The 25,756-nt window shown below is 39.5% G+C and overlaps 3 protein-coding genes, 1 long non-coding RNA gene and 2 pseudogenes across 6 annotated transcripts in view; 4 read left to right on the top strand and 2 right to left on the bottom strand.

The window, feature by feature from the left end:
* The first annotated feature begins 1,156 nt into the window (after positions 1-1,156).
* On the top strand, positions 1,157-3,755 carry LOC149033919 (cytochrome P450 10-like). The gene has a single exon (XM_089194209.1). The coding sequence runs from the start codon at positions 1,454-1,456 to the stop codon at positions 3,083-3,085; it is 1,632 nt and encodes a 543-aa protein (XP_089050335.1). The 5' UTR covers positions 1,157-1,453; the 3' UTR covers positions 3,086-3,755.
* A 142-nt stretch (positions 3,756-3,897) lies between these two features.
* On the top strand, positions 3,898-5,399 carry LOC149033918 (uncharacterized). The gene is made up of 2 exons (XR_016183019.1): positions 3,898-4,601; positions 4,710-5,399. It is a non-coding gene; the product is annotated as an uncharacterized LOC149033918 (long non-coding RNA).
* Positions 5,400-6,392: 993 nt separating this feature from the next.
* On the top strand, positions 6,393-11,285 carry LOC149033916 (uncharacterized; annotated as a pseudogene). Its single transcript, XR_016183016.1, has one exon. The product of XR_016183016.1 is annotated as an uncharacterized LOC149033916 (transcript).
* On the bottom strand, positions 8,891-11,267 carry LOC149033917 (uncharacterized). The gene has a single exon (XM_089194212.1). It carries the CDS (start codon positions 11,265-11,267, stop codon positions 9,735-9,737), a length of 1,533 nt encoding a protein of 510 aa, XP_089050338.1. The 3' UTR covers positions 8,891-9,734.
* A 104-nt stretch (positions 11,286-11,389) lies between the features above and the next one.
* Positions 11,390-17,547, bottom strand: LOC149033915 (uncharacterized). Its single transcript, XM_089193828.1, has 4 exons — positions 17,230-17,547; positions 14,923-16,989; positions 14,090-14,562; positions 11,390-13,729 (listed from the first exon to the last, which is right to left on the bottom strand). The coding sequence occupies exons 1-4, from the start codon at positions 17,545-17,547 to the stop codon at positions 12,223-12,225; spliced, it is 4,365 nt and encodes a 1,454-aa protein (XP_089049954.1). The 3' UTR covers positions 11,390-12,222.
* A 7,873-nt stretch (positions 17,548-25,420) lies between these two features.
* Positions 25,421-25,756, top strand: part of LOC113664168 (histone-lysine N-methyltransferase SETD2-like) — a 17,516-nt pseudogene continuing 17,180 nt past the window's right edge. Inside the window, exon 1 of the transcript XR_016182933.1 lies at positions 25,421-25,475. The product of XR_016182933.1 is annotated as a histone-lysine N-methyltransferase SETD2-like (transcript). The remainder of the gene's footprint in view (positions 25,476-25,756) is intronic.

The raw sequence follows: 25,756 nt of genomic DNA, 5'->3' as shown, positions 1-25,756 counted from the left end.
TATTGATTAAAACCTCAAACCGTAAACATTTCGTTCTGAATCTAAAATGCGTAGAAAGATAATCTCTAAATCCGCCCATCCGTTTTCTTATTCATCCCTCTCGTTCCAGCCTTCTGCCGTAAGACTCAAAGAGCACTGAGCACTCGCTTGCCAAAATTACGCCTGCTCTGCAGGCTACCATTCCAAGAGTGACCTTTCAAATGAAAGCTACCCAGCAATATTTCCATGAGGCTCTCTTTATCACGCTTCACTTGAGGTCTTTTAAAATTGAACTCTGACTTAAACCATTCAAATGATAGCTGATATGGTGCCACACATCTTTGTGATGTACCACGTGATTTTAACTAAAGTTTTTCAGGTGCCCGAGTGTTTCACCAATGCCTTTGAAAGTGAACTCAAGTGAACCTTTATTTTACGTGACGTTGTTTTTCACAGAGAAGTTTCGAGCATTCGTCATTCTCTCTGACGAAGGGCTAACGCTCGAAAAGTCAGCTTTGAAACTCTTCACGGTGGCCAATTTATGTTATCAGCTCAGTTGATGAATTACCTTTAGTTGTCATACTCTCCCACCGACGCAGCACCACAGTTTCTTTAGAAACTTAATCCCTTTATTTAATCGAAAAACAGACGTAACATGTAACACAATCGTCAGTCAAGGGAACCTCTTCAAGTCATACTGATCCGTTTCATGTTCGAAATGACTCAGCTTCCAAATATTCGCTGCAGCGTACACAGCTTTAGATACCCACCGAAGCGTTTCATTTTGACCCACTTTCCCGCCGACGAAGCACTACAGTTTCTCAGAATTACTGATGAATAACCTCGTTCACAAACTTAGTCAGATTAGTTCTGTTCTCAGCAAGCGGCAGCTGGTTACTGAAAAATATCTACAGCGTTCACAAAGTTAGGTGACCACCAGAAAAAAACATTGGACTGAGAACAACGGTAGTGAGTCAAAGTCGAGCGTTCTTACGTCGATCGATTCAAGAGCCGTTTTCTCCCACAGAGTTTCCAATAAAACCATTATCTACCTCAACACTGAATGATTTATAGGCTCATCCATGGAAAACAAAGAAAACAAAAGAAGTGGGCTGTCCGAAAAGACCTATTTCAGGTTTATGCAAATTTTCGAAAATTCGGTGGACAATTCCAAGTTAAATTTCCCTTTCTTGTGCTTTTCAGTTATACTGATTTATACGCACAAGCTGTGTAGCTCAAGTTTGCTAAAACTTTTGTCTGACTGATTTTGTCGTTATCTGAGTGACTTGTGTAGGTGAATCTTGGATCACGTGACGAATAGTTGTGTTGGCTTGTTATGCTACCCCACTGTGGAGTGCGTGACCATTCTCTGGCTGTCAAAATCATCCGATCTTCGCCGCGACAAAGCCAGGTTCCATAGCAGTGCGAATGATTCCTTCGATCTCCGGAGTTTGGATAGCTGAAGTTGTTGGAGATGGCATTTATTGTTGGAACGAAAAGTAATCACTCTCTCTTTGTCTCATCTGGTCGGACTATTTTGTTCATGCTTAAACAAAACCATAGTCTCCGTGGTTTTCTGCCGTCGACATCAATGTGTTCTCTTTCGTCCATTTCAGTCGAAGATGCACGAAAAACAAAACCTTTCTCAGAAATCCCAGGTCCGCTCCGTCTTCCAGTTTTCGGAACAACTTGGACGTTCTTTGTGGGAACGAAAGGTCAGCCCCTTGGAAAGCGATTTTATGAAATCCAAGCAGAAAATGTCAAGAAATATGGGAAAGTATTCCGCAACAAACTACCAAGCATCGAAATTATCAGTTTATCCGATCCTGCCGACGTTGCAAAGTTACTTCGATCGGATCCTAAATATCCAGAAAGACTGGACTTTCCGGCTTTAAATTTCTACCGGGAAAAAAGGAAGAAAATTCCTGGTGTTTTCTTTGCCGATGGTGAAGAATGGTACAAGCTACGAAGCGTCCTGAGTAAAAGAATGCTTCGACCGAAAGAAGTCGCCGACTATACTCCGAGTTTCAATAAAATTATCGGCGATTTTATTCACCGATTACGATCAGTTCGAGAGCCTAGTGGGTCAGAGAAAGAAAACGAAGTTTGTGAACTCGATAATGAACTTTTCAAATGGTCTTTTGAGTCTGTGGCGGAGGTGTTGTTTGACAAAAGGTTTGGTTGTCTTGAAGAGGAAATCAACGAAGAGGCACAGACCTTCATAAAAGCCGTCGGAGATTTTCTGGCGAATGCGGTGGAGGTCGGTTTTTTGCCAAATTGGTTTTACAAGATCTACGAGACCCAGAAATTTAAAAAGTTTTTCGATAGTTTTGACACGATGTACGACTACGCCGAACTATTTATCGGGAGAAGAATCAAGGAACTGAAGGAGAAGTCATGCAAGCCATCAAAGGAAACAGAGCGTGACCGAGCTGGCTTCTTCGAGTTTCTCCTGGCCAGCGGAAAGCTGACGAAGGATGACTTGTTGGCGAGCGTAATCGATGTTCTGTTTGCCGGAGTTGACACTACGTCCAACACGATGCAATGGGTTCTTTACATGTTGGCCAAAAATCCTGAGAAACAGAAGATTCTTCGACGGGAAGTGCTCTCAGTGGTAGGAAATTCTACCTTTGCAACGCCGGAAACGCTCGTTCGTATGCCATACCTGAAGGCCTGGTTAAGAGAGACCCTTCGCCTATACCCTGTTCTCTCTTCTATCCCGCGAAGACCGAAAGAAGACATAATATTAGGGGGCTACCATATCCCTGGGGGCACTGCTCAAGTTGAGTTCCTTGTTCACCAAATGGGGCGAGATGAGAGTATTTTTGAAGATGCCGAAGCGTTTAAACCGGAGAGATGGTTGCGAAACAAAGATATCACTTTGATCGAATCAGCAGAAGCTTTCGCTTCTCTTCCATTTGGATTCGGAACACGTATGTGCCTCGGTCGACGTATTGCCGAGTTAGAGCTTCATCTGCTGATGGCCAGAATCGTGCAGCAGTTTGACATCTCTTACCCACCTGAGGCAGAGAATGTGGAACCGTTCATGAGAGGTGTCACCATTCCTGACAGACCTGTTAGAGTGCAGTTTGTTGACAGAAAATGAGTCAGGTTTACATGTTGCCACGTTTACACTGCATTGTAACACTGTTTTGAGCTGAAAGTGGGACAAATTCTGATGACAATTGCAACTCGTTTAAATAATCCACACTTATTCGATCGAAGGTGTTCAATAAGTCACATTTTATAAGCCAGCTTGAACCATTTCAGTGTTTCTCTGCCAATCACTTTACATTTTATTTCTCTTTAGAATTATTCAGTGGTGTTACTTGAAGGTCACGTCTTCTCGTTAACAATTTTTTTCATTTTTATAAAAAGTTCGCTCGGTAATATATTTGATTCGGTGTTCTGAAATACTGGAAAAGTTATCTTGCTGAACTGCATATATATACATATATATGTGTGTGTGTATATAAATGCAGGCTTTTACAACGTAGGGATGTCGCAATTCAAAGTTCTCACAAGGACATCGATGCACTAAATTTGACATCAGACACGTATAACCGTGATTCCAATATGATTTATTGCAGAGTAATAATCTGATGTCAAACACGTCAAACTAAAATACAAGCAAAAAACACCTAATCGAAGGAACATTACACGGAGTTAAGCTAAAACAATAATTATTACACAACAATACAAGAAAAGACGAGCGCACAAAAACCTAACAATGATCGATCAAATAATAAAACGAAATCAACAAGGGAAGAGAAAAATACGTTTACCGATTGTCCTCTCTGTACGCCTGAATAGAAGTTGCAAATGAACGCAGTAGTGAACTTCGCAGATAACTCTCTCGCATTAACTCTCTCTCTCAAGCAACAACGCACGAGGTACTGTAATAGCCCTTTTGATCTTACGCGTCACTAATGTCTAACAAACCTAATCTTTAACTTAACAACAGTTACAATGTGTATATATTTGTGTATTTCAAATACATTTCAACGGTCTTAGGAACTATTTTTCCTTTTTCCGCATGCAAATTTTTGTCGTATACAAATTTATTTGGTATTCTTTCGGTTTTCATTGAATATTTATTGTCTGTAACTCATAGATATGGCACAATAGTAGCAGACGAAAAATCTGTTGAGTTTTTTTAGTCAACAAAATGCAATCCCCTACATAAATTTTCCTTTGATAATAAAGTAACCTTTTCCAGGCGTTCAGTTGATAAAACGGAGTGAAATAGTCGCGGCAGAGGGAAAGTGAAGGATATCGAGTGTACAAACGTCACGGCATATGCAAATTAGGCTTCCGCCATATTGGTGTCGCAAAAGCTTATTAGCATATGTCAAAATGCAGTGTTTTGGTGCATGATTCTTTAAACACGGAGCGAACCTATAAATTGAGGCTGAGCGGCTCAGCCCGTCAATCACAAATTGGAATACTCTGCTTTGATTGGCTTATTCACCCAGGCGTGTCGTACTCCCGCGAAATTCGCACGAAGTAATTTTTCAGGCGACCGCACAAGGGAAGGTCTTTTCGCTTGTTTACTTCTCGGCTTTGTGGAAAGGTAAGCGAAAACAACAAGAATGGCATCTACAGAAAAAGAATTTAGACAGGTATCGTACTTCATATACATGCATTTTAACACCTTTTTTGTTGTTTCACTTGTGAAAGCATATCGATTGTTTTGGAGTTTGTTACTCAACGTAAATGCCATGTTTTAGGTTGTACTTCTAATGCCAGTGAGTGAAATGGAATCTCTGCGTTCTTTTGTGGCCTTCAGCGGCGGGGAGGTTGTCTCTGAAACCAAAGCCAGCCGAAGGAAAAGAGCAAAAATAACACGAGATAGCAATGTCCGTGAAGTGGAAGATGCTGGTAAATTTATAAATGTAGCTTGATTTACATGTCGCGTAATTTCAGCCGAGCTTGACAGAAATGTAATTCTTTGTAGATGCCCACGTTCAAACTACAATCAATCGTGAAAATTATCAATGAATGTGTATTTGCATTGTTTCAGTGCATGTTTATAGCGAAATTTGCTTGAATAAAGCTTGAATTGTATTCAACACAACTCGAACACAGGGTAAATATTTGTAGTTGGCTTTCTGTTAGTGTATATAAGCTTCCATTGGTGTAGAGGTGCATTTTATCACGAGCAAAGATTTTTAGTATTCCGCTGGACTATAAAAAGTAGCTTGAGGTTTAATTCAGAAATCCATTTATACTGTTTGTAATAACAATTAATTGCCTCGATCAGTTCATTTACAATGTACCGGTATACTAGCACACACTATGCTTCACATCTGATCTTTCATGTACCGCATGCACATCAAAAGGAAAAAATTCGGTTATTTCTGCCCTCAAAAATATGGAATGCGCTTCCAAAGTTGAAAAATTAATTTCCCAATGTAATAAATAATAAGCTATGTAGAAAAGCTGAATAAATTATGTTGTACATATATTGTAGTCTTCTTTTCTCGTTTGGTTTGTGCCAAAAAAAAACATAGTTGTAAGTTACTGGCTGGAAGTATTGTATTCTTCCTCAGACAGGGAAATCCCACATTACATTTGTCTCCTCTTCGATTACTGACTGCATACTATCAAAGTCCACAAAGTGTGCAGTTTCTAAACCATTTGCCTCGGTTTTGGCATTATGTACAAGCCAGTTGTCTACTAAAATTTCCATAAAACGAGCGTTTGCTGCAGGTACGAGTTTGTTATCCAAATGCAGCTCTTTTTTGATGGATGCAATTTTCATCTTCAGCGACTCCAGGCGGCCTTCTTCTTTGTTTAACTCTATTTTGAAGTCGTACCTGACCTTTTTAGCCTTTAAAGACTCTTTCTTTTCTTTGTAGTACTCAGAATTTCGGATTTTTTTGTTCTGAATAGAACAGTTTGGAGGTGCACTTGCACTATGGCGGCCTAGCATGGTCGCAAAACGTATACATACGAACACATAACTTCTGTTTGTTTTGTTGTTTCACTTTCCCGCCGCCAAAACTCAAAGTACAAGCCTCACTATCGTACAGAACCTACAGGCATGCTCAAGTTATAGAAATAGATTATCTGTATGATTGCAGGCCCATTTTCTCAACGGAGGACATGCGTTCATCGATCTTGAGCGCCCGCGAAATTTGAATTTTCTCCGAACGGGAAGGAAGTTTTCGCTCGTTTCTTGAGTTTTTTGTCTAAGAACGACATTTAAGACACTCTTGAAAAGGTAAGCAAATGGTGGGGGTTGTAAATAAATAATTTAATGTATCATTTCTTGAAAGCAGACAACAAGAGATTTAGCAGAAGATTTATAACGATAGTGACCGTTGCAGAAAGCCGCCATTGTCGGTGCGAAGGAAGCCAACAAAGTGCAAACCGCTGACGTTTTATAGGATCGCTCCGTGTTTAAAAGTATGTCGCGTGATTCGGACGAAATTTCTGAAAACATCAAAAAGGAAGAAAAAAAGGAAGATATTTGCAATATACCTTTAAGCGACTATGTTAAAAGACTAGAGCCACATGTTAAACAAAGGTATTTAGAAAAAATATCACTCGTGGGGATCGATCCCGCTACATTGATCGACGCAAAGTTAGATCCACAATGTTTACCACCCATAGAAGCTACAGATCTCCTGTGCTATTTGGTTATCGATACGAGTTATTACACAAAGAAACAGTTCAAAGCTTTCAAAAGCTTGGAGGCCTACAATCAGATGGTTTCGGGTTTTATTTCCAGTGTTGAAGGCAAAGTCATAGGTGAAAAATTCGTGGTGATCGAAAAGGTGAGACATTCTCAACGAATGAATGAGCGACCATTTGCAGTTTGGATTATTACTAATAAGGAGGGAACCGTGTTATCAGCCCACTGCCTTGGTTGTAAAGCTGGACTAGCTGAGACTTGTTCACATATTGCAAGTATTTTATTTCATATCGAAGCTTCAACGAGAATTAATGAAACGCTGGCATGTACTCAAGTAAAGTGCACGTGGTTGTTACCGACATAATTTATGTGAGTGAGGTTCTTTATGCAAGGGTCAAAGATATCAACTTCAAGTCGGCGAAAAAGTTGAAAGATAACTTAGATGCCTGTATTGAGGGACTATCAGCAAACTCTCCACCTTCCTTATCAGCACCTTGCACTACAAAGAAAGCTAAGGTCTCGACAGAACGGGTTACATCTGGAGGAACTGAGCTTAAACATTTGCTTGCCAAAATAAATGAGTGCAAGTTCAAACCTGTTGCCTTAAGCTTGATTGAACCCTATTCTGAACAGTTTATCATGAAAAGTAGAAGTATCCCAACCATTTCTGACCTTTTTGATCCATGTAATTTTGACTTGTCATATCCAGAACTCCTAGAAAAGTGTGAAAATATTGATCTGACTATTTCAGAATCACAGGTAGAATTAATTGAGCAAGACACCAGGGAACAGGCTAAAGGAAATGCATTTTTCAGGCACAGAGCTGGGCGCATTGGTGCATCTCTGAGTTGGGCAGTAGCTCATACTAACCCTGCTATGCCATCACAATCCTTAATCAAGTCCATCTCATATCCTGATCTGTTCAAAGTTACTACTAAAGCAATCAGTCATGGCCGCAAGAATGAGAGTGCTGCAGTGAATGCTTATGCCAAGACTATGCTAGAGACTCACAGAGATCTGAAAGTTGAACAATGTGGTATGATAGTGGATAAACAGCACCCCTGGATAAATGCTACTCCAGATTTTTTGGTATCATGTTCATGCTGTGGGAATGGTTGTGGAGAAGTCAAATGCCCTTACAACATTGAAAACTGTGACCTTGAAAGTTATGTGGAAAAGAAGAATTCATGTCTTGAAAAGGTCAATGGAAAGGTACAGCTCAAGAGAAATCACCAGTACTTTTTTCAAGTACAGCAACAGTTGTTTATCACAGACTCTCAGTATTGTGACTTTGTTGTGTGCTCTTTTGACAATAACAATCAAACAAGGTTTTTCTTGGAGAGAATTTACAAGGACATTTCACACTGGGAATCAGTTCTTCCAAAACTCACCAAAGTGTGGAGATCTTGTATCCTACCTGAAATCTTAGGAAGATGGTACACTAGGAAGCATAAAATTGCTGCACCTGTACCAGCAGGTGATATAAAGCCTGTTTGCTACTGCAGAAAACCCAAACCAGAAGAAAGCACAGTGCCTTGTCAAAACCCCAAGTGCCCATTCATTGAGTTTCACCTCTCATGTTTAGGGATATCTGATCCCTTACCCAAAGTATGGTACTGTCCAAGCTGCCAGTTACTTCCAGAATGTAAGAAAGCCAAGAGAGTTACTAAGATCAAGCCTGATTGTCAAAAGAACCCTGATTTCGATGAAGCAATGAAATTACAGTCCATTTGTGTTTGCAAAGCTAAACCTGTTGTAGGGGAAAAGCTGCTGAAATGTCATAGTCAATGTCAGAGTGGGAAATTTTTCCATCTGAAATGTCTAAACTACAAGAGGATGCCCAATAACAGCAAGCTATATTGGGTCTGCAAAAATTGCAAAGTGAAGAAAAAACCTGCAGACAAGTCTTCATTAACTATCCCTACCACATGTTCTTCTTATACCACCAGTACTACATGTACTGCCAATAATCCATCAGCTTCAGTTGTGTCAGGAACTGAATATGAAAGTGACGAGGACATAGAAATACCCTGTGTGACTGAAAGCAGAACAGCTTCTGAATCTTTTGAAGATCTACATGAAAATGAGTCAAATAAATACTGTGCTGGAGATGAATATGAAAGTGATGAGGACTTAGAAATAATCTGTGTGACTAAAGGTGTAGCTAACAGAATTGCATCTTTTGGAGATCTAGATGAGCATGACTATGACATAATCTCATCTCCTGATGGCTGGTTGGGTTGCAAAATAATACAGGCAGCACAAATATGTATCAAGAAAGTGAATCCTCTCATTGAGGGTTTTCAAAGACCAACTCTTGGAAGAGTAAGGAACTTTGACATAATGACCAGTGACTTTGTTCAAATCTTACACACGGGTAATTCACATTGGGTGTGCATTAGTTCTATTGGTTGCACATCAGGATGTGTTAATTTGTACGACAGTCTGTACAATGACATTATTGATGATGAAGTTGAGCAGCAAGTTAAAGATCTGCTACCAGATAACTTTGTTGGCATTGAAGTCGTACCAGTGCAGCAACAAATGAATGGCAGTGACTGTGGCGTTTTTGCTGTAGCATTTGCAACATGCCTTGTGTTTGAACTCAACCCTTCAGATTTTATGTTTGACATCCCAAGAATGAGACCACATTTACTTGAATGTTTGAGAGCTGGTGAAATCAAAGTTTTTCCACATTTTTGAATACATTTTACACTAAAAATGTTGTTTTGTTGTTTCATGCTAATCTCAAGTGTAGCAGTCATTAAAAAAAAAATCCAAGAAGAATAATGAACTCAAGCTATTTTAAGCAGCTGTGCTCAATAAACAGTCCTTACTGCCCCCTGCAAACATAATTCATATTTTAATTCATATAATTTCTGTAAATATATGAAATATCACAGCACAAATGAAATGTTGTCATTGTTGTCGATCCTTCTTGTAATGGAAGTATATTTTTTTAAATTATTGATCTTACACAGTGCTCATTCCCAGTTACTTGCTCTTTTTTCATGGGGTTATAATATTTCTTAAATTATACACAGACTCTCCACCCCATCATATCATTTCATTAGCTACAATATATGACTATAATAGTACTGTATGAAGTATGGAGCTAATCAAATGGTACAATGGGTGGACACAGGTTTACAAGAGCTGAACATACTTTAATAATTCTGTCAATAATTGGTACTTCATCCTGTCCATTGTCATTGTTCAAGAAATCAGTGGGAAGAGTGCTTTGAAGAATAGTATACTTGCGACGCAGCAAACCAATCACCCTCTCAACATGTATCCGTACACTTGCTAGAGCTCTTGTTTTTTCCACATCAATAGGATCCAGCTGTTCCCTCCCTTTCGTGTAGGCTGGTATCATGAGTCTTGCCTGTTTGAGAGCAACACTTTCTGTGATTGTGAAACCCCGGTCTGCCATAACCATGTCACCTGGCAAAAGTTTTTCAAGAATGCCACAGTTTTCTGTCAAGAACTTATCAGAGGTACGTCCTTCCCATGCCTCTGACACAAAGGAAATAGCTCCTTGGGGAGAAATACCAATCAGTACTTTGATAGTATTGTGATGCTTGTAGGATGAAAATGTCTGAGCTCGAGCTAACAAGTTTGTAGGCTTATCAATAAAAATCTCAAAACAGTCAATAACAACAGTGACTTTGGTTCCAAAGGCTTGTTGGAAACAAAGAGGCATTGTCTTCCATAGCTGGTGTCTTTCAGGCCAGTAAATAAGTGGGGACAAATGCTGATCCATCACTGGTAACCATGATGCAAATATTCTTGATATTGTTATCACAGATACTTGAAAACGATAGGCTAAGTCTTGATAAGGCATATTCAGTCTCAGTTTCATCAACACGATAATCATTTCCTGGAAAAGGCTAAGTTTTTGGGTTCTTCGTTTGATGTGGGGTGACACAAAGTCAAGGACAGTCATTAAGATATCCATTGAAGGCAGTCCAGAATAAAAGCGAACTTTTTCATCAGAATCAAAAAAATCTCGATCAATTGGCTTATATGATTCTTTGAAAAGGTATTCAAACTCTTCAGTTTGAGTCATAGCTTCAGATACATCAACTTGGGTTTGAGTTGAACTGTTAACGAGAGTTGAGCAAGTGTGGTCTTGAAATGCGCAATCGTGATCAAAAATATCCTCAGAAGAATCAATTTCCTTGGAAGATCCTTCTTTAGGATCACTGAAATCCACATCACGGACGAGAAGGCCACTGACATCGATTTTCTTTCGTTTCTCAGCTGCCTCGCGTTCTTGACGCTCGAGTGATCTTTTGCGGCGTTCCTTCGCTCGTTTAGCTCTTGCCTCTTTAATGTCGTGGTTTTCCTGTTGATATTTTGTCTTCCCGAGATTCAAAGTAGGAACCCAGTCGACGTTGTACTTATCCCAGGGTTTTGCAGATTGCCCTGACACGAAATGTCGTCCACAGACTCTTTCATTACTGAGGACATCCTTCGAAGTGATGTCGTCGCGGCTAATGGCGCCGATCCATCTTTCTCTTCGTTCTGTGCTTAGCTCTTCTGCTTTTTCTCCTTGGTTAGTGACTACTACTGGAATCCTATAAAACCCTATACCTTTCGTCTTTCCACTATTATGAAAACAATCAACCATAATACAATGAACCATGATGAAAAATATTCTAAAGCTTTAATAACACGCGAACAGTGTTTGAATTATACGACACCAATATGGCGGCGTAGTAACCGTTGTCAAGGTATAGGTCACGTGGGTGAAAACCAAGAATAAGCATACAAGAGTCTGTGTGAGGATACAACGGTATCTACACATAGGGGTATCAATTAACCCTTTACACACTAAGATCAGTATGCATATTCTCCATACTGTTTTCTATACATTTCTTAAGGTGCTGACAAGGAGAATTTGCTTGATAATCAAGAGCTCCTGTACTTGTTGATCATTTCCTTTATTCTCATGACCTTAATGTTTGATTCAGGAGTGACACTGTAAGGAGAAATTAGATGCTAGTCAGTCTTAAGGGTTAAAGGGTTAAATTGATAAAATTACTGGGGTATATGTGAGAATACAATGGTTTGTATTACTATACGATTAAGAGTATCCCTATTTTTTTTTAGGTGGTTATTTTGGCATGTTAAACCACAATATTTTTTTCAAAAGCCTAGCAAGAAATTTCCAAAAATTTAAGCTCAGATAAAATTTCTTTTCCAAGTCACACATTTGTTTAAAAGTCTCTCGAATTGACCAACTAATCACCTTTGAAAAAGGATTAAAAATTTTCTTTCCTCGAAGAACTAATCTCGTTCGAAACCTAAAAAATTGTCACACTTCGCTTGGGTGAATTGCTGAACTAAAAACTTAAAAAATAGATTGGAGTTTTTAACTTCGGAACTCTTATAAAGAGATAACACTGTACGCTGTCTTGTTTCAGATTGATAAACTTTGACGTCTGATGAGCATTTTACAGAAATACTTTCCTCTGTGTATCGATCCGAGTTTTCCTTCGTGTATGGCGTCCTTTTTCTACAGGCTAGTAATTAAATAGTTCCGAGCTTTACTAAGTTCAGTTCATTCTGCTACAGAGGTTTTATCAAAGTCATGGCTCTTAAGGTGCGTTAGGCACCGGCCAATTTCCAAAATCAAATGTCACGTTGTCGCCCATGATCATAAATGGCGCCCATTGAGAAACTTTATCAAAGCCGTTATTTCTCATCCACTTCCTGGCCTTGTGGAGAGATTCACTTGCGCTTTCACCGCGGCACAAATGTTTGTAGAAACAAGTCATGAACTGCTCTGTGGCTGTGTCATCCAGAGCCCATCGTGCCGCTAACACTGAACGAGCTCCGGATCCTAAGAACGCTCGGGCAATTCCAATAACTCCCTCGGTTCTAATCTGTCCACGAGCACTGTGACAACAACTAAGCACCACCAGTTTAGCTCGCAACCGAGTTTTTGAAATATCTGCCATCGTCAAAAGATACTCTTCTTCTCGAGGAAAAGGTCGGGATTGGGTAGGGTGCTCAGGAGAAAGAGCAATCTCCCCTCTTTCGGGATCTCCATGCGCAGTAATGTGTATCAGGCTCACTGAGTTTATCGCTTGGAGTACAGAATGCTTTGTAGCGGACTCTCCTATCAAAGGCCTTACGCCAAGAAGTGTTCCAATCATCTCTGCTTCCTTTCTTGCACACGGCAATGGTATCATATTTCTGCACCTTCCTTTGTAAATCACCGTTCCAACCACAGGGTCACCCACTATAAGAGCCCCGGTCTGACTGTGATAGTCTGGAGGACTGTCTTGCACAAGCTTTAGAGTCGCGAGAGAGGGAACCAGCCGAATCCTGCATGTCTCTGATAAGTACTTGCCTCCTTCGTCAGTCAAGGCTGCAAATGGCACTTGGAACACACAGGAATCAGGGACAATTATGATCTCGGGCTGCTTCAGTAAACTGGCCACGGGAGTTATCTTGTAACACAAGTGAAGACTTGTTTTGAAATCTTCGGTATCATAGTAATGACGGTTGCGAGGTGACATCAGTTCTTTGAAAAACTCATCTAACTCAGGGACTATTCCGGTCACCTTGTTTGGGTTCAGGTTCACTTTCTTTCTTGAAAAAAGAATGGCTCCCGTTGCTTTTATTATCCAGAATCGTACAACATTTTCACTGACCGAAATGTACAAGCATGCACAGTCTGTTTCTTTTCTGATGATCCCTTGAATGCCACACCAAGATTGTGGATCGCTTGAGATCTGCTCTTGAACAGAGTACTGAGCTGTCATCAAGTCGGCCAGGCCTCTTGCCCTTCTCAGCTCTTCGACGTAAAGGGCGTCTTCAGGCTTTCCAGTGGAAGAAAGCAACCTGCTGAACAACTTGTAGGGAAAGGTGCCGTACTTTTCTAAAAGAGATATTTGAAACTCATCGTTTTCTTTAAGAAAACCTCTCAAAGTTTCGAACTTTTGGATGCCTTGAAAAAGATACGAAGAAGCCTTTTCAAGATGACCTTGTGACGCCATTAACACCGATAGATTACAAAGGCAGCAAAACTCGTTCAAGTTGTGTCCAATATCCCTACTTAATAAAAGAGCTTGCTTAAGGTATCCTTCGGCTATGTCACTTTTGCCACGAGATTGGTAACACAATCCTAAGTTGTTGTAGCAGACTACTACTTTTTCTCTATCACCGATGTCCATGCAAATTGAAAGAGCTTTCTCGCAATATTCTTGAGCCTTGTCATATTCACCACGCTTACTAGAAATTACACTAAGGTTTGTGTAGTCTGCTACTTTTCCGATTCTATCATCGATACTCTTTCTAACTGCCATTACCTTCTTTAGATAGTCATCAGCCTTTGCATACATGCCTAGTGAGAGAGACAAACATGTGAGGCTCCCATAGCTACTTGCTTCTCCTTTCCTGTCACCAATTTCTGTTCTGATAGCGAGTGCTTTCTCCTGATATTCTCGGGCCTTGTCATATTGACCGAGCGATTGGAACAAAGTTCCTAGGTTTCCATAGCTACTTGCTTCTCTTTTCCTGTCACCAATTTCTGTTCTGATAGCGAGTGCTTTCTCCTGATATTCTCGGGCCTTGTCATATTGACCGAGCGATTGGAACAAAATTCCTAGGTTTCCGTAGCTTGTTGCCTCTCCATTCCTGTCTCCAATTTCTATTCTGATAGCGAGTGCTTTCTCCTGATATTCTCGGGTCTTGTCATATTGACCGAGTGATTGGAACAAGGTTCCTAGGTTTCCGTAGCTTGTTGCTTCTCCATCCCTGTCATTAAGTTCTATTTCGATAGCGAGTGCTTTCTCCTGATATTCTCGGGCCTTGTCATATTGACCGAGCGATTGGAACAAAGTTCCTAGGTTTCCGTAGCTTGTTGCTTCTCCATCCCTGTCATTAATTTCTATTGTGATAGCGAGTGCTTTCTCCTGATATTCTCGGGCCTTGTCATATTGAGCGAGCGATTTGAACAAAGTTCCTAGGTTTCCGTAGCTTCTTGCTTCTCCATTCCTGTCATTCATTTCTATTGTGATAGCGAGGGCTTTCTCCTGATATTCTCGGGCCTTGTCATATTGAGCGAGCAATTGGAACAAAGTTCCTAGGTTTCCGTAGCCTCTTGCTTCTCCATTCCTGTCACCAATTTCTATTCTGATAGCGAGTGCTTTCTCTTGATATTCTCGGGCCTTGCCATATTGACCGAGCGATTGGAACAAAGTTCCTAGGTCTCCGTAGCTTGTTGCTTCTCCATTCCTGTCATTAGTTTCTATTTTGATAGCGAGTGCTTTCTCCTGATATTCTCGGGCCTTGTCATATTGACCGAGCGATCGGAACAAAGTTCCTAGGTTTCCGTAGCTTGTTGCTTCTCCATCCCTGTCATTAATATCTATTCTGATAGCGAGTGCTTTCTCCTGATATTCTCGGGCCTTGTCATATTGACCGAGTGATCGGAACAAAGTTCCTAGGTTTCCGTAGCTTGTTGCTTCTCCATTCCTGTCATTAGTTTCTATTTTGATAGCGAGTGCTTTCTCCTGATATTCTCGGGCCTTGTCATATTGACCGAGCGATTGGAACAAAGTTCCTAGGTTTCCGTAGCTTGATGCTTCTCCATCCCTGTCATTAATATCTATTCTGATAGCGACTGCTTTCTCTTGATATTCTCGGGCCTTGTCATATTGACCGAGCGATTGGAACAAAGTTCCTAGGTTTCCGTAGCTTGTTGCTTCTCCATCCCTGTCATTAATATCTATTCTGATAGCGACTGCTTTTTCTTGATATTCTCGGGCCTTGTCAAATTGAGCAAGCGATTTGAACAAAGTTCCTAGGTTTCCGTAGCTTGTTGCTTCTCCATTCCTGTCACCAATTTCTATTGTGATAGCGAGTGCTTTCTCCTGATATTCTCGGGCCTTGTCATATTGAGCGAGCGATTGGAACAAAGTTCCTAGGTTTCCGTAGCTTGATGCTTCTCCATCCCTGTCATTAATATCTATTCTGATGGCGAGTGCTTTCTCCTGATATTCTCGGGCCTTGTCAAATTGAGCGAGCGATTTGAACAAAGTTCCTAGGTTTCCGTAGCTTGTTGCTTCTCCATTCCTGTCACCAATTTCTATTGTGATAGCGAGTGCTTTCTCCTGATATTCTCGGGCCTTGTCATATTGACTGAGCGCTTGGAACAAAGTTCCTAGGTTTCCGTAGCCTCTTGCTTCTCCATTCCTGTCACCAATTTCTATTTTTAAAGCGAGTGCTTTCTCTTGATATTCTCGGGCCTTGTCATATTGAGCGAGTGATTGGAACAAAGTTCCTAGGTTTCCGTAGCTTGATGCTTCTCCTTTCCTGTTCCTAATTTCTATTCTGATAGCGAGTGCTTTCTCTTGATATTCTCGGGCCTTGTCATATTGACCGAGTGATTGGAACAAGGTTCCTAGGTTTCCGTAGCTTGCTGCTTCTCCATTCCTGTCACCAATTTCTATTCTGATAGGGAGTGCTTTCTCTTGATATTCTCGGGCCTTGTCATATTGACCAAGCGATTGGAACAAAGTTCCTAGGTTTCCGTAGCTTGTTGCTTCTCCATCCCTGTCACCAATTTCTATTGTGATAGCGAGTGCTTTCTCCTGATATTCTCGGGCCTTGTCATATTGACCGAGCGCTTGGAACAAAGTTCCTAGGTTTCCGTAGCCTCTTGCTTCTCCATTCCTGTCACCAATTTCTATTTTGATAGCGAGTGCTTTCTCTTGATATTCTCGGGCCTTGTCATATTGAGCGAGTGATTGGAACAAAGTTCCTAGGTTTCCGTAGCTTGATGCTTCTCCTTTCCTGTTCCTAATTTCTATTCTGATAGCGAGTGCTTTCTCTTGATATTCTCGGGCCTTGTCATATTGACCGAGTGATTGGAACAAAGTTCCTAGGTTTCCGTAGCTTGCTGCTTCTCCATTCCTGTCACCAATTTCTATTCTGATAGGGAGTGCTTTCTCTTGATATTCTCGGGCCTTGTCATATTGACCAAGCGATTGGAACAAAGTTCCTAGGTTTCCGTAGCTTGTTGCTTCTCCATCCCTGTCACCAATTTCTATTGTGATAGCGAGTGCTTTCTCTTGATATTCTCGGGCCTTGTCATATTGACCGAGCGATTGGAACAAAATTCCTAGGTTTCCGTAGCTTGTTGCTTCTCCATTCCTGTCACCAATTTCTATTTGGAATGCGAGTGCTTTCTCCTGATATTCTCGGGCCTTGTCATATTGACCGAGCGATTGGAACAAAGTTCCTAGGTTTCCGTAGCTTGATACCTCTCCTTTCCTGTCCCCAATTTCTATTGTGATAGCGAGTGCTTTCTCTTGATATTCTCGGGCCTTTTCATATTGACCGAGTGATCGGAACAACGTTCCTAGGTTTCCGTAGCTTGTTGCTTCTCCATCTCTGTCACCAATTTCTATTCTGATACTGAGTGCTTTCTCCAGATATTCTTGGGCCTTGTCATATTGACTATGCGATTGTAACATTACTCCGAGTTTTTCGTAACATGGTGCCTGGTCATGTATGTTTCTCATGTTTTTTATGATGTTGATTGCTGATTTGTAAAAATTCCAGGCCTCCATTAATTTGCCTTGTACCTGAAGTATTTCTGCCAGGTTTAAATGTAGCCATCCTTTTTCAGCGGTGTCATTAGAACCCAGGTATAGGAGGCGTTCCCTGAGGTATTTTTCTGCACTTGTGTAATCCTTTGTATAAACGTAAGCACTGATTATTTTCAAGTAGATGGCTCGGAGTATTAAGTTTGCCGATGAACTATCGATAGCCCGCGCCCGACTGTGTAATATAATCAAACATTCCTTGTAAACCTCGATGGCTTGCAACACGCGACCAGTTTTGCGAAGGAAGTAGGCGACCAATATACCTATGTAGATAGCTGATATAGCTTCTTCTATGCTGTCCATCTTGACCCTGTTTCTTCTCAGTTTGAAAAAAAAAGGAGAAATTAGTGAAAACTTTTACACGGACTGTTTATAGAAAATCTTTTTAGTTTTAACTTAAAAATTTCAATTTTTATCTTCCCCTCCCTCCTTTGTATTCTTTTTGTGTTCACGCGCGGCGCACGTGATTTCACAGTTAAGTTAGCAAATCACGTCAAAGAACTCTAACCTTGACATTGGAAAACTGAGGTAGACATTTTTCGCATACTTTTATTGCTTGTTTTAACGGATTTGAGCTTTCGTTCGCGCAATTTCTCTAACCCTCTGTTTTGAATTCTAAGAGGTTTCGGAGTTTTATTTTAGCCAAATGTTGTGGTTCATTTAACAAGTTTGCGCGAATCACGCAAATCAGAAACCAACTGGAAAATTTAAGCGGCTAACAGAACACAGCAAGTTTCATTTGACCTGCTGATTCATATTTAGTTTACAGTAAATCAATTCAATCATGTAAGAAGAAGTAATGCTCTTAACAAAACCGATTTACTGGGCTCTCAAGGGAGCTCGTGTTTCATCATACTTCTTACTGCCCGTATATATCTTAATTTCGCGTTTCTAGAAATTAAATCAGAGTATAGGTTTTCTTTGATCTGCTTCCTAAATATATATTTTGACTCACAGGTTTTGCATGTGTTGGGAGAATGTTTCATATAAGCTACCTTTGTATGAAGGTCCCGTACTCTATGGAGCGTTTGTTATGATTGTCCGTGCATAATCAATATGCACTTTGTTTGATGATCTTGCAATTTGATTGTGTAAAACCTTGAAAAAAGTGCAGTATTTGTTGATACTTTTGGATAAGTATTATAAGGTATCGAAATATAAACAACGATGTCTTTTCCTTTATATATCCGGCTCATTCAATGGAAGAAACTATAGCTTCTTTTCAAAGAGGTGGAAGTGGGGAGGGGGGAATCTCTATATGCTGTTAATGTTGTTATCCCTATGATAATTTTCTTTTGAAGCTTTCGTAACGATACCAGTGTTGTTTGGATTTCTAAAACAGTCAGCATTGATGCAACTTACCTTTAGCAGTTAGAAACATTCCTTTTTCATTTTGATGAAGGCAGAGGGACTTGTATAAGATCTTCCGAGGGAGGTCAACTTTTTCCTAGAAAATAGAAGGAAAAAAATCCATGGTGAAAAGTTGGGAATTTATCAAAATTATTATTTTTTTGTGTCTCAAGCCAATCTGGCTAAGTCTCTCTTTCGAAGTCAATATTTTCCACTGAATAAGCGATGGCCTCAATTTCGGATAATAATTTTGTTCCCATTCATAGACTGCAAATGTAATGAGCGTAAAGTAAATAAACATTGTTTCTTTTCGCCATAAAAATGATGAGTTACCTGTTGCGTTCTGGCAACGGGTAACTTAAACCCACCCCACTATTTTTAGCAGCAAGAACATTCTAGACGCTAATGATGACATATCCTTAAAATAACTCAATAAAATGTTCCGGAATATGGAGAAGTTATGCGATAGCGTTGTGGTAAATCAGTGTTCTATTAATTTCTGGAGGCTTTGTTACACGGGGTAAAGCGTCAATACTCTTGTGTGCTGTGATATTTTTAATTTTGGATTTTATAGCGTCAATCAAAAACTAAGGAGATCGCCCGGCGCAATTTTCCGTTCAGTGTTAGAGACAAATTTAATTTCCAAATCGTTTCCAGTTCTGCTGTATTCGTATTAACGGCCTGTACATCACAGATCAGCTTAGAATCAAAAAAATCTAATTCTTTAAAATATTACCAGGAAATTTACAAGTTCCTGTTTTCACTATTTTTTGTTAAATATCTTTGATAGCAGTTCTCATTTTTCCTTCAAGTTGTCAAAAATTGGTAACAACAGCTTCACCTACTCAGACTACTTAGGAAGGTAATCAAAAGTATCTTCGGTTGCTTGTAACCTGCTCCCCCAGCAATATTGATAAAGAAACATCATGGTTCGCTTGACCCATTCAGGAAAATAGCTTTTCAAGAATTTGAAAATTCTTTTCAAATTCTTGAAAAGCAACAAGCTACGGAAACCTAGGAACTTTGTTCCGATCACTTGGTAAATATGACAAGGCCCGAGAATATCAGGATAAAGCACACGCTGTAAGAATAGAAATTGGCGACAGGGATGGAGAAGCAACAAGCTACGCAAACCTAGGAACTTTATTCCAATCACTCGGTCAATATGACAAGGTCCGAGAATATCAGGAGAAATAGAATTTTCAACTTTTAATAATTCAGTTAGTCGCCCGGTGCACTACTTTTCAAGTTTAAATCGTTTACCCGAATAAAGAGACTTAAATAGATGACCGATGGTGTATATTTTTAGGAAAATTCCTCTTTGTTAGAGTGGTTCAGGTTCAATTTTCCCCTTTCCCTCCCCTCCCTAAAAGAGGTATCATTTCTCACTTATATGAAACGAGATCCTCTCGATCATGGCATCACGTGATTGTTACAACATTTCCGTCTTATTTAGACTAACACCCTTAAGAGATAAACGGAGAGAGCAATGTGATGTCTTTTAAGGGTTCAACACTGATCAACTCAGCCGTTCCTCTTATTTACCAACTTTGTCTTCGATGACGCAAATCGCACTGGAAAATGAACAGCTCATGATGTGATAGTCATCGAACACAAATAGATTACCGTTTCAAGACAGAAGCTCTAGTTCAGCACTGTAACAAGTCTTGACTGTAATTTTGGGTTAAAAATCCAACGACTCTTGCAAAACAGTGTATACTGAGACTAGATGTTACATGTGACCAAAGTGAATTGTTTCATTTTTGCATGCTCATCCATCATGGGTAAAAAAGCTAGATGTACAAAACCGAAATACAGACGGCGCTTCATAAGTTGGATAACAAACATCCGTCTCTCCTAATTTTCCTTCAGTGGAAGGAACAAAATGAATTTCATTTGAGCTTTTCTAATGGACACTCGGAATTCAAATTTTTCATGTAACGGTTGAAACTCTGCTAGAGGTTGGCGCGTTAGCAGTGTTAGAAGAATTACTCTCTAACACTCAGGTAATTTAGTGTTAACAACTGGGTTGAAAACGTAAATTAGCCACCGTAAAGAGTAAAAAAGCTGACGTTTCGAGCGTTAGCCCTTCGTCAGAGCTCTGACGAAGGGCTAACGCTCGAAACGTCAGCTTTTTTACTCTTTACGGTGGCTAATTTACGTTTTCAACCCAGTTGTTAACACTAAATTACCTGCTTTACTCTCCCACCGACGCAGCACCACAGTTTCTTTAGAAACTTACCCCTTTATTCTCTAACACTCAGTTGAATTTCCTTTATTTCCTGGTTGAGCTCCTAGTACAATTCTTACTCTCGGGAACTAGCCCAGTATTGACCTTATTCACCACAGTTCAACTTATTTCTTTTGACATAAGTCCACACTGTTCTACTTTGCTATATTCTCTGATTGAAAGATGCTGTGCACCAGCTTATAAAGGTGACACCAAAGGTGACACTTCTAAGCTGTCAATCTTCTTACTTCGCGATCGCTCCGTTTCAGCCAGCGAATCACGTTAGAGTACGTAAGACAGTTCCTGCATACTAAGTATGCACCTTCGATTTTTTTACGCAATCACAAAATCATCTTCAACCTTAAATTTCTTAATTTTACGGTTAAGATCAGCCAGAACGAAGGCAAGATTGATAATACAAAAATTATAATTAACTTATTGGCAGAATTGAAATTACGCTTGAAAAGATAGTTAACGAGAAAATAGCCTTAGAGGATTGTTATATAACAACAGAGTAAACAGAAAATTCGGAGAAGAAGGGGCGTACCCATGGTACCGCCCCTAAGAAAACTACGTGCTATTCGCATAAGTTATATAAGATGCGGAGATGAAAAAGCATAAGCTATTTACAATCAGTCACCTTTTTAAGAAGAGGTGTTGAAGGTGTTAACATAAAATTTAAGAAATATTCTGGAATCGTGAATTTGACTTAGAATTTGACCAAAAAACACCAGTCTGAAAGTAATCAATAGTATAAGAAGCAGAAGTTTCCCGGAATTTCTGTGCGAGGTTAACTTTTACCAGAGAGATTTACAACTAGAAAATTGACATAATTAAAAACAAAGCTTATCACAAAATAGTACAACAAGATCTAATCACCGTAGAAACGGAGCAACTGTTTCCGTACCAAATTCACAACCGCAATAAGAAAAAGGTGAAAGAAATTGTACTTAGATAAGATCGCCAAAAGGAATAAGAAATAATCAACCTGTCTTATTATAATTTTTGTATCGAATGGCTTAAATAATAATAAGTAATATAAGTAATAAGTAATATAATATTTCCATTCTTTTTCCTAACACCGATATAAGGAAACCCTTACAATAGTTTAGATTAAATATAGTTCTCTTTTTATCGTTTAACAGTAGATGGCCCTTCAGCTAACTCAGAGGATGTTGAAATTTAATCTTCAGAGAAGGTAGCTTGAAAGAAATCGTCATGTCCAGTGTCGGTTAAAATACCAGTTAATTCGCCGAATTTAGCCATGTTTGGCAGGTCTAGGTGGGGTTAAAAACGTTAAACCGACTTTGCAGTTTAAGAATTTCTTTCAGATTTAATCGCATATATCAGAATTATCTTCGGCCAGGCCATTAATCACATCACTCATAACAGGACGAGGTTTGAAGCAGTTTTAAAAAACCGATGCTCCATGCGGGGTGTTCGTTACACTGTCACGCGAATCACGCAAATCAGAGACCAACTGGTAAATTTAACTGGCTAACAGAGCACAACAAGTTTCACTTGACCTGCTGATTCATATTTACTCTACAGTGATTCAATTCAATTGTAGAAGAAGGAACAATGCTCTTAACAAAACCGATTTACTGGGCTCTCAAGGGAACTCATCATACTGCTTACTGCTAATTCGAAATTGCCCAGTCCATATCTTAATAAGCTTTAATAATAATAATCGCATTTCCTTGCATCAAGCTCGCGTTTCTAGAAATTAAATCAGAGAGTAGGTTTTCTTTGATCTGCTTCCTAAATATATGTTATGACTCACAGGTTTTGCATGTGTTGGGAGAATTTTCCATCTAAGCCCCCTTTGTGTGAAGTCCCGCATTCTATGGAGTGGTTGTTATAATTGTCCGTACATAATCGATATGCACTTTATTTGATGATCTTGCATTCTGATTGTGTAAATCCTTGATAAAAGTGCATTATTATATTTGTCGATGTTTTTGGAAAAGTGATGTAAGGTATCGAAACATAAACAATGATCCCTTTTCCTTTATATATCTCACTCAATGGAAGAAGCCATAGCTTCTTTTCAAAGAGGGGGGAAGCAGTGAGATTTCTGTAAGCTGTTAATGTTGTTAATCTTATGATCATTTTTTTGAAGCTTTTGTAACGATGCTAGTGTTGTTTGGATTTCTACAACAGTCAGCATTGATGCAAATTGCCTTTTGAAGTTAGAAACGTTCGTTATTCATTTTGATGAGGGTAAAGGGACTTGTATAAGATCTTCCAAAGGAAGTCAACTTTTTAGTGGAAAAAGGTAGAAGACCTCCATGGTAAAAAGTCAAGAATTTATAAAAATAATTTTTTTGTCTCTTGTCACGCCATCAAACTGAAAGTAAACGGACAGAGTCGGCTTAAGGCCAAGAACCATCAAGGAAATTTATACCAATGTGGCTATGTCTTTCTTTCGGAGTCAGTTATTTTCCACTGAATAGGCGATCGCCCAAATTTCGGACAAAATTTGATGGGGCGTAGTTTGAAGAGGCTAGTTTTGTTCCTTTTCATAGGCTACAAATGTAATGACCGTAAAGTAAATGAATACTGTTTCTTTTCGAAATAAAAATGATACGTTACGCGTTGCGTTCTTGCAAAGACTTGTTTGACGACTCAGGAGAGAAACAATCACTCGATACCAAGATTTTTATACATTCATGATATCTTCCTGAGCCAGCCATTTAAATATTTAGGAATAGCATTGGAGGTCATGTTTATGGCTGGCGAAAAGTTTCATTTTTCATGAGTTTTTTTCCTTTCGGGGTAAAACGTCATTACTCTTGTGTGCCGTCATATTTTTAATTTTGGATTTTATAGCGTCAAGCGAAAACTAAGGATATCGCCCGGCGCAATCATCCGTTTAGTGTTAGACAAAAATTTAATTTTCAAATCGTTTCCAGTTCTGCTGTATTCGCTGTGAACGGCCTGCACATCACGGGTCATTTTGATTAAAAAAGCCCCAATTCCTCAAAATATTATCTGAGAGTTTAAAAGTTTCTTTTTTTTTTTTGTTTTTTGTTAAATAACTTTGATCACAGTTCTCATTTTTCCTTCAAGTTGTCAAAAATTGGTAACAACAGCTTTACCTTCTTAGACTATTCAGGAGGGCCGTAACCAAAAGGATCTTCGGTTGTTTGTAAGCAGCTCCCCCAACAGTAATGATAAAGAAACACCATGGTTTGCTCCTAAATCATTGTTACATTATCATATAAAACTCCTCTCCGCCCTCTTCCCCATTAAAAAAATTTACCCCCCCCCTTAATTATCCACTACTATTGGAAAGTTTCGATAAGATTCAGGAAAAGAATCTGTGGAAAAAACTTGATCTATTCAGGAAAAAGGCTTTTCAAGAATTTCATAATTATTTCCAAATTCTTGAAAAGCCACAAGCTACGGAAACCTAAGAACTTTGTTCCGATCAGTTTGTCAATATGACAAGGCCCGAGAATATCAAGATAAAACACTCGCTATCAGAATAGAAATTGGCGACAGGGATGGAGATGCAACAAGCTATGGAAACCTGACTTTGTTCCATTCACTTGGTCCGATATAACAAGGCCCGAGAATATCATGAGAAATAGATTTTCAACTTTTCATGATTCGGCACTACTTTTCAAGTTTAAATCGCTTGCCCGAATAAAGAGAATGTATAAACTCAAACAGATGACCGATGTTGTACACTCTTAGGAAAATTCCTCTTGTTGTAGTAGTTCAGGTTCATTATTCACCTTTCCCTCCCCTCCCTAAAAGAGGTCTCATTTGTTGATCATCACTTACATGAAGCCAAGCGAGATCCTCTCGATCATGACATCACGTGATTGTTACAATATTTCCGTCTTATTTAGATTAACATCCTTAAAAGAGAAACGGAGAGAGCAATGTGTTGTCTTTTTAGGGTAGAACACTGATCAATCCAGCCGTTCCTGTTATTTACCAACTTTGTCTTCGATGACGCAAATAGCACTAACTGGAAAATGAACCGCTTGCGAAGAGATACTCATCGAGCACAAATAGCTTACCGTTTCAAGACAGAAGCTCCAATTCAGTACAGTAACAAGTCTTGATTGTAATTTTGTGTTACGAACCCAACAGTTCTTGCAAAACAATGTGTACTGAGACCGGATGTTACCTGTAACAAAAATTAATTGTTTCATTTTTGCATGCTCACAATTGTCATCGGTAAAAAAGTTAGACTTACAAAACCGAAATATATTTTCATCAAATGGCGCCGCATTAAAAGTAGGATAACAAATATCCGTCTCTCCTTATCTTTCCTTCATTGGAAAAAACAAAATGAATTTCATTTAAGATTTTGTGATGGACATTCGGAATTCATATTTTTCACATAACGGTTGGAATTCTGCGCAAGGTTGGTGCGTTAGTAGATTGCCCTCCGGCTAACTCAGAGGATGTCGGAATTTAATCTTCAAAGAAGGTAGCTTGAAAGAAATCATCATGTCCAGTGTCGGTTAAAATACCAGTTAATTTGTCGAATTTAGTCAATGTTTGGTAGGTCTAAGTGGGCTTAAAAACGTTTAACCGACTTTGCCGTTTATGAATTTCTTTTAATTTCTATCGCACATGTCGGAATTCTCTTCCGCCAAGTCATTTATCACATCATTCACAACAGGACGAGGTTTGAAGCAGTTTTAAAAACCGATGTTCTAATCATGATGGAAGTGAATCAGGTGTTTTCACAGACAGTACTTACCACAATCTGTAGCCTTTTCGTCCTTAAATTTTTTTTTTCCAACGCACGTCATACGTCAGTCATATCAGGCAGCTAATAAGATGTGGTTGTCTGTTCCTGTTCGACTGCAGGTTCCATAGACATTCTCTTCCCCAGGCCCGCTGAACGTAACGGCCAAACGTAAGCGCCAGTGGAAAAGGTCCTTTAAGTATTATCAATTACTTATT

Source organism: Pocillopora damicornis, chromosome 14 (assembly GCF_964200805.1).
Source record: "Pocillopora damicornis chromosome 14, jaPocDami1.2, whole genome shotgun sequence".
Classification (NCBI taxonomy): domain Eukaryota; kingdom Metazoa; phylum Cnidaria; class Anthozoa; order Scleractinia; family Pocilloporidae; genus Pocillopora; species Pocillopora damicornis.
The sequence above is the reverse complement of the archived record's forward strand: the minus strand, read 5'-3'. Positions and strand labels throughout refer to the sequence as shown.

Bases quoted from the DNA above. Each gene is read 5' to 3' on its own strand.
- LOC149033917 (XM_089194212.1), bottom strand. From the start codon at position 11,267: ATGGTTCATTGTATTATGGTTGATTGTTTTCATAATAGTGGAAAGACG.
- LOC149033919 (XM_089194209.1), top strand. From the start codon at position 1,454: ATGGCATTTATTGTTGGAACGAAAAGTAATCACTCTCTCTTTGTCTCA.
- LOC149033915 (XM_089193828.1), bottom strand. From the start codon at position 17,547: ATGGACAGCATAGAAGAAGCTATATCAGCTATCTACATAGGTATATTG. The intron at 16,990-17,229 runs CTTCAGGTACAA...CTAGGAACGTTG, and splicing joins ATTTAAACCTGGCAGAAATA to TTCCGATCACTCGGTCAATA. The intron at 14,563-14,922 runs GCCCGAGAATAT...CAATATGACAAG, and splicing joins CGCTCGGTCAATATGACAAG to GCCCGAGAATATCAGGAGAA.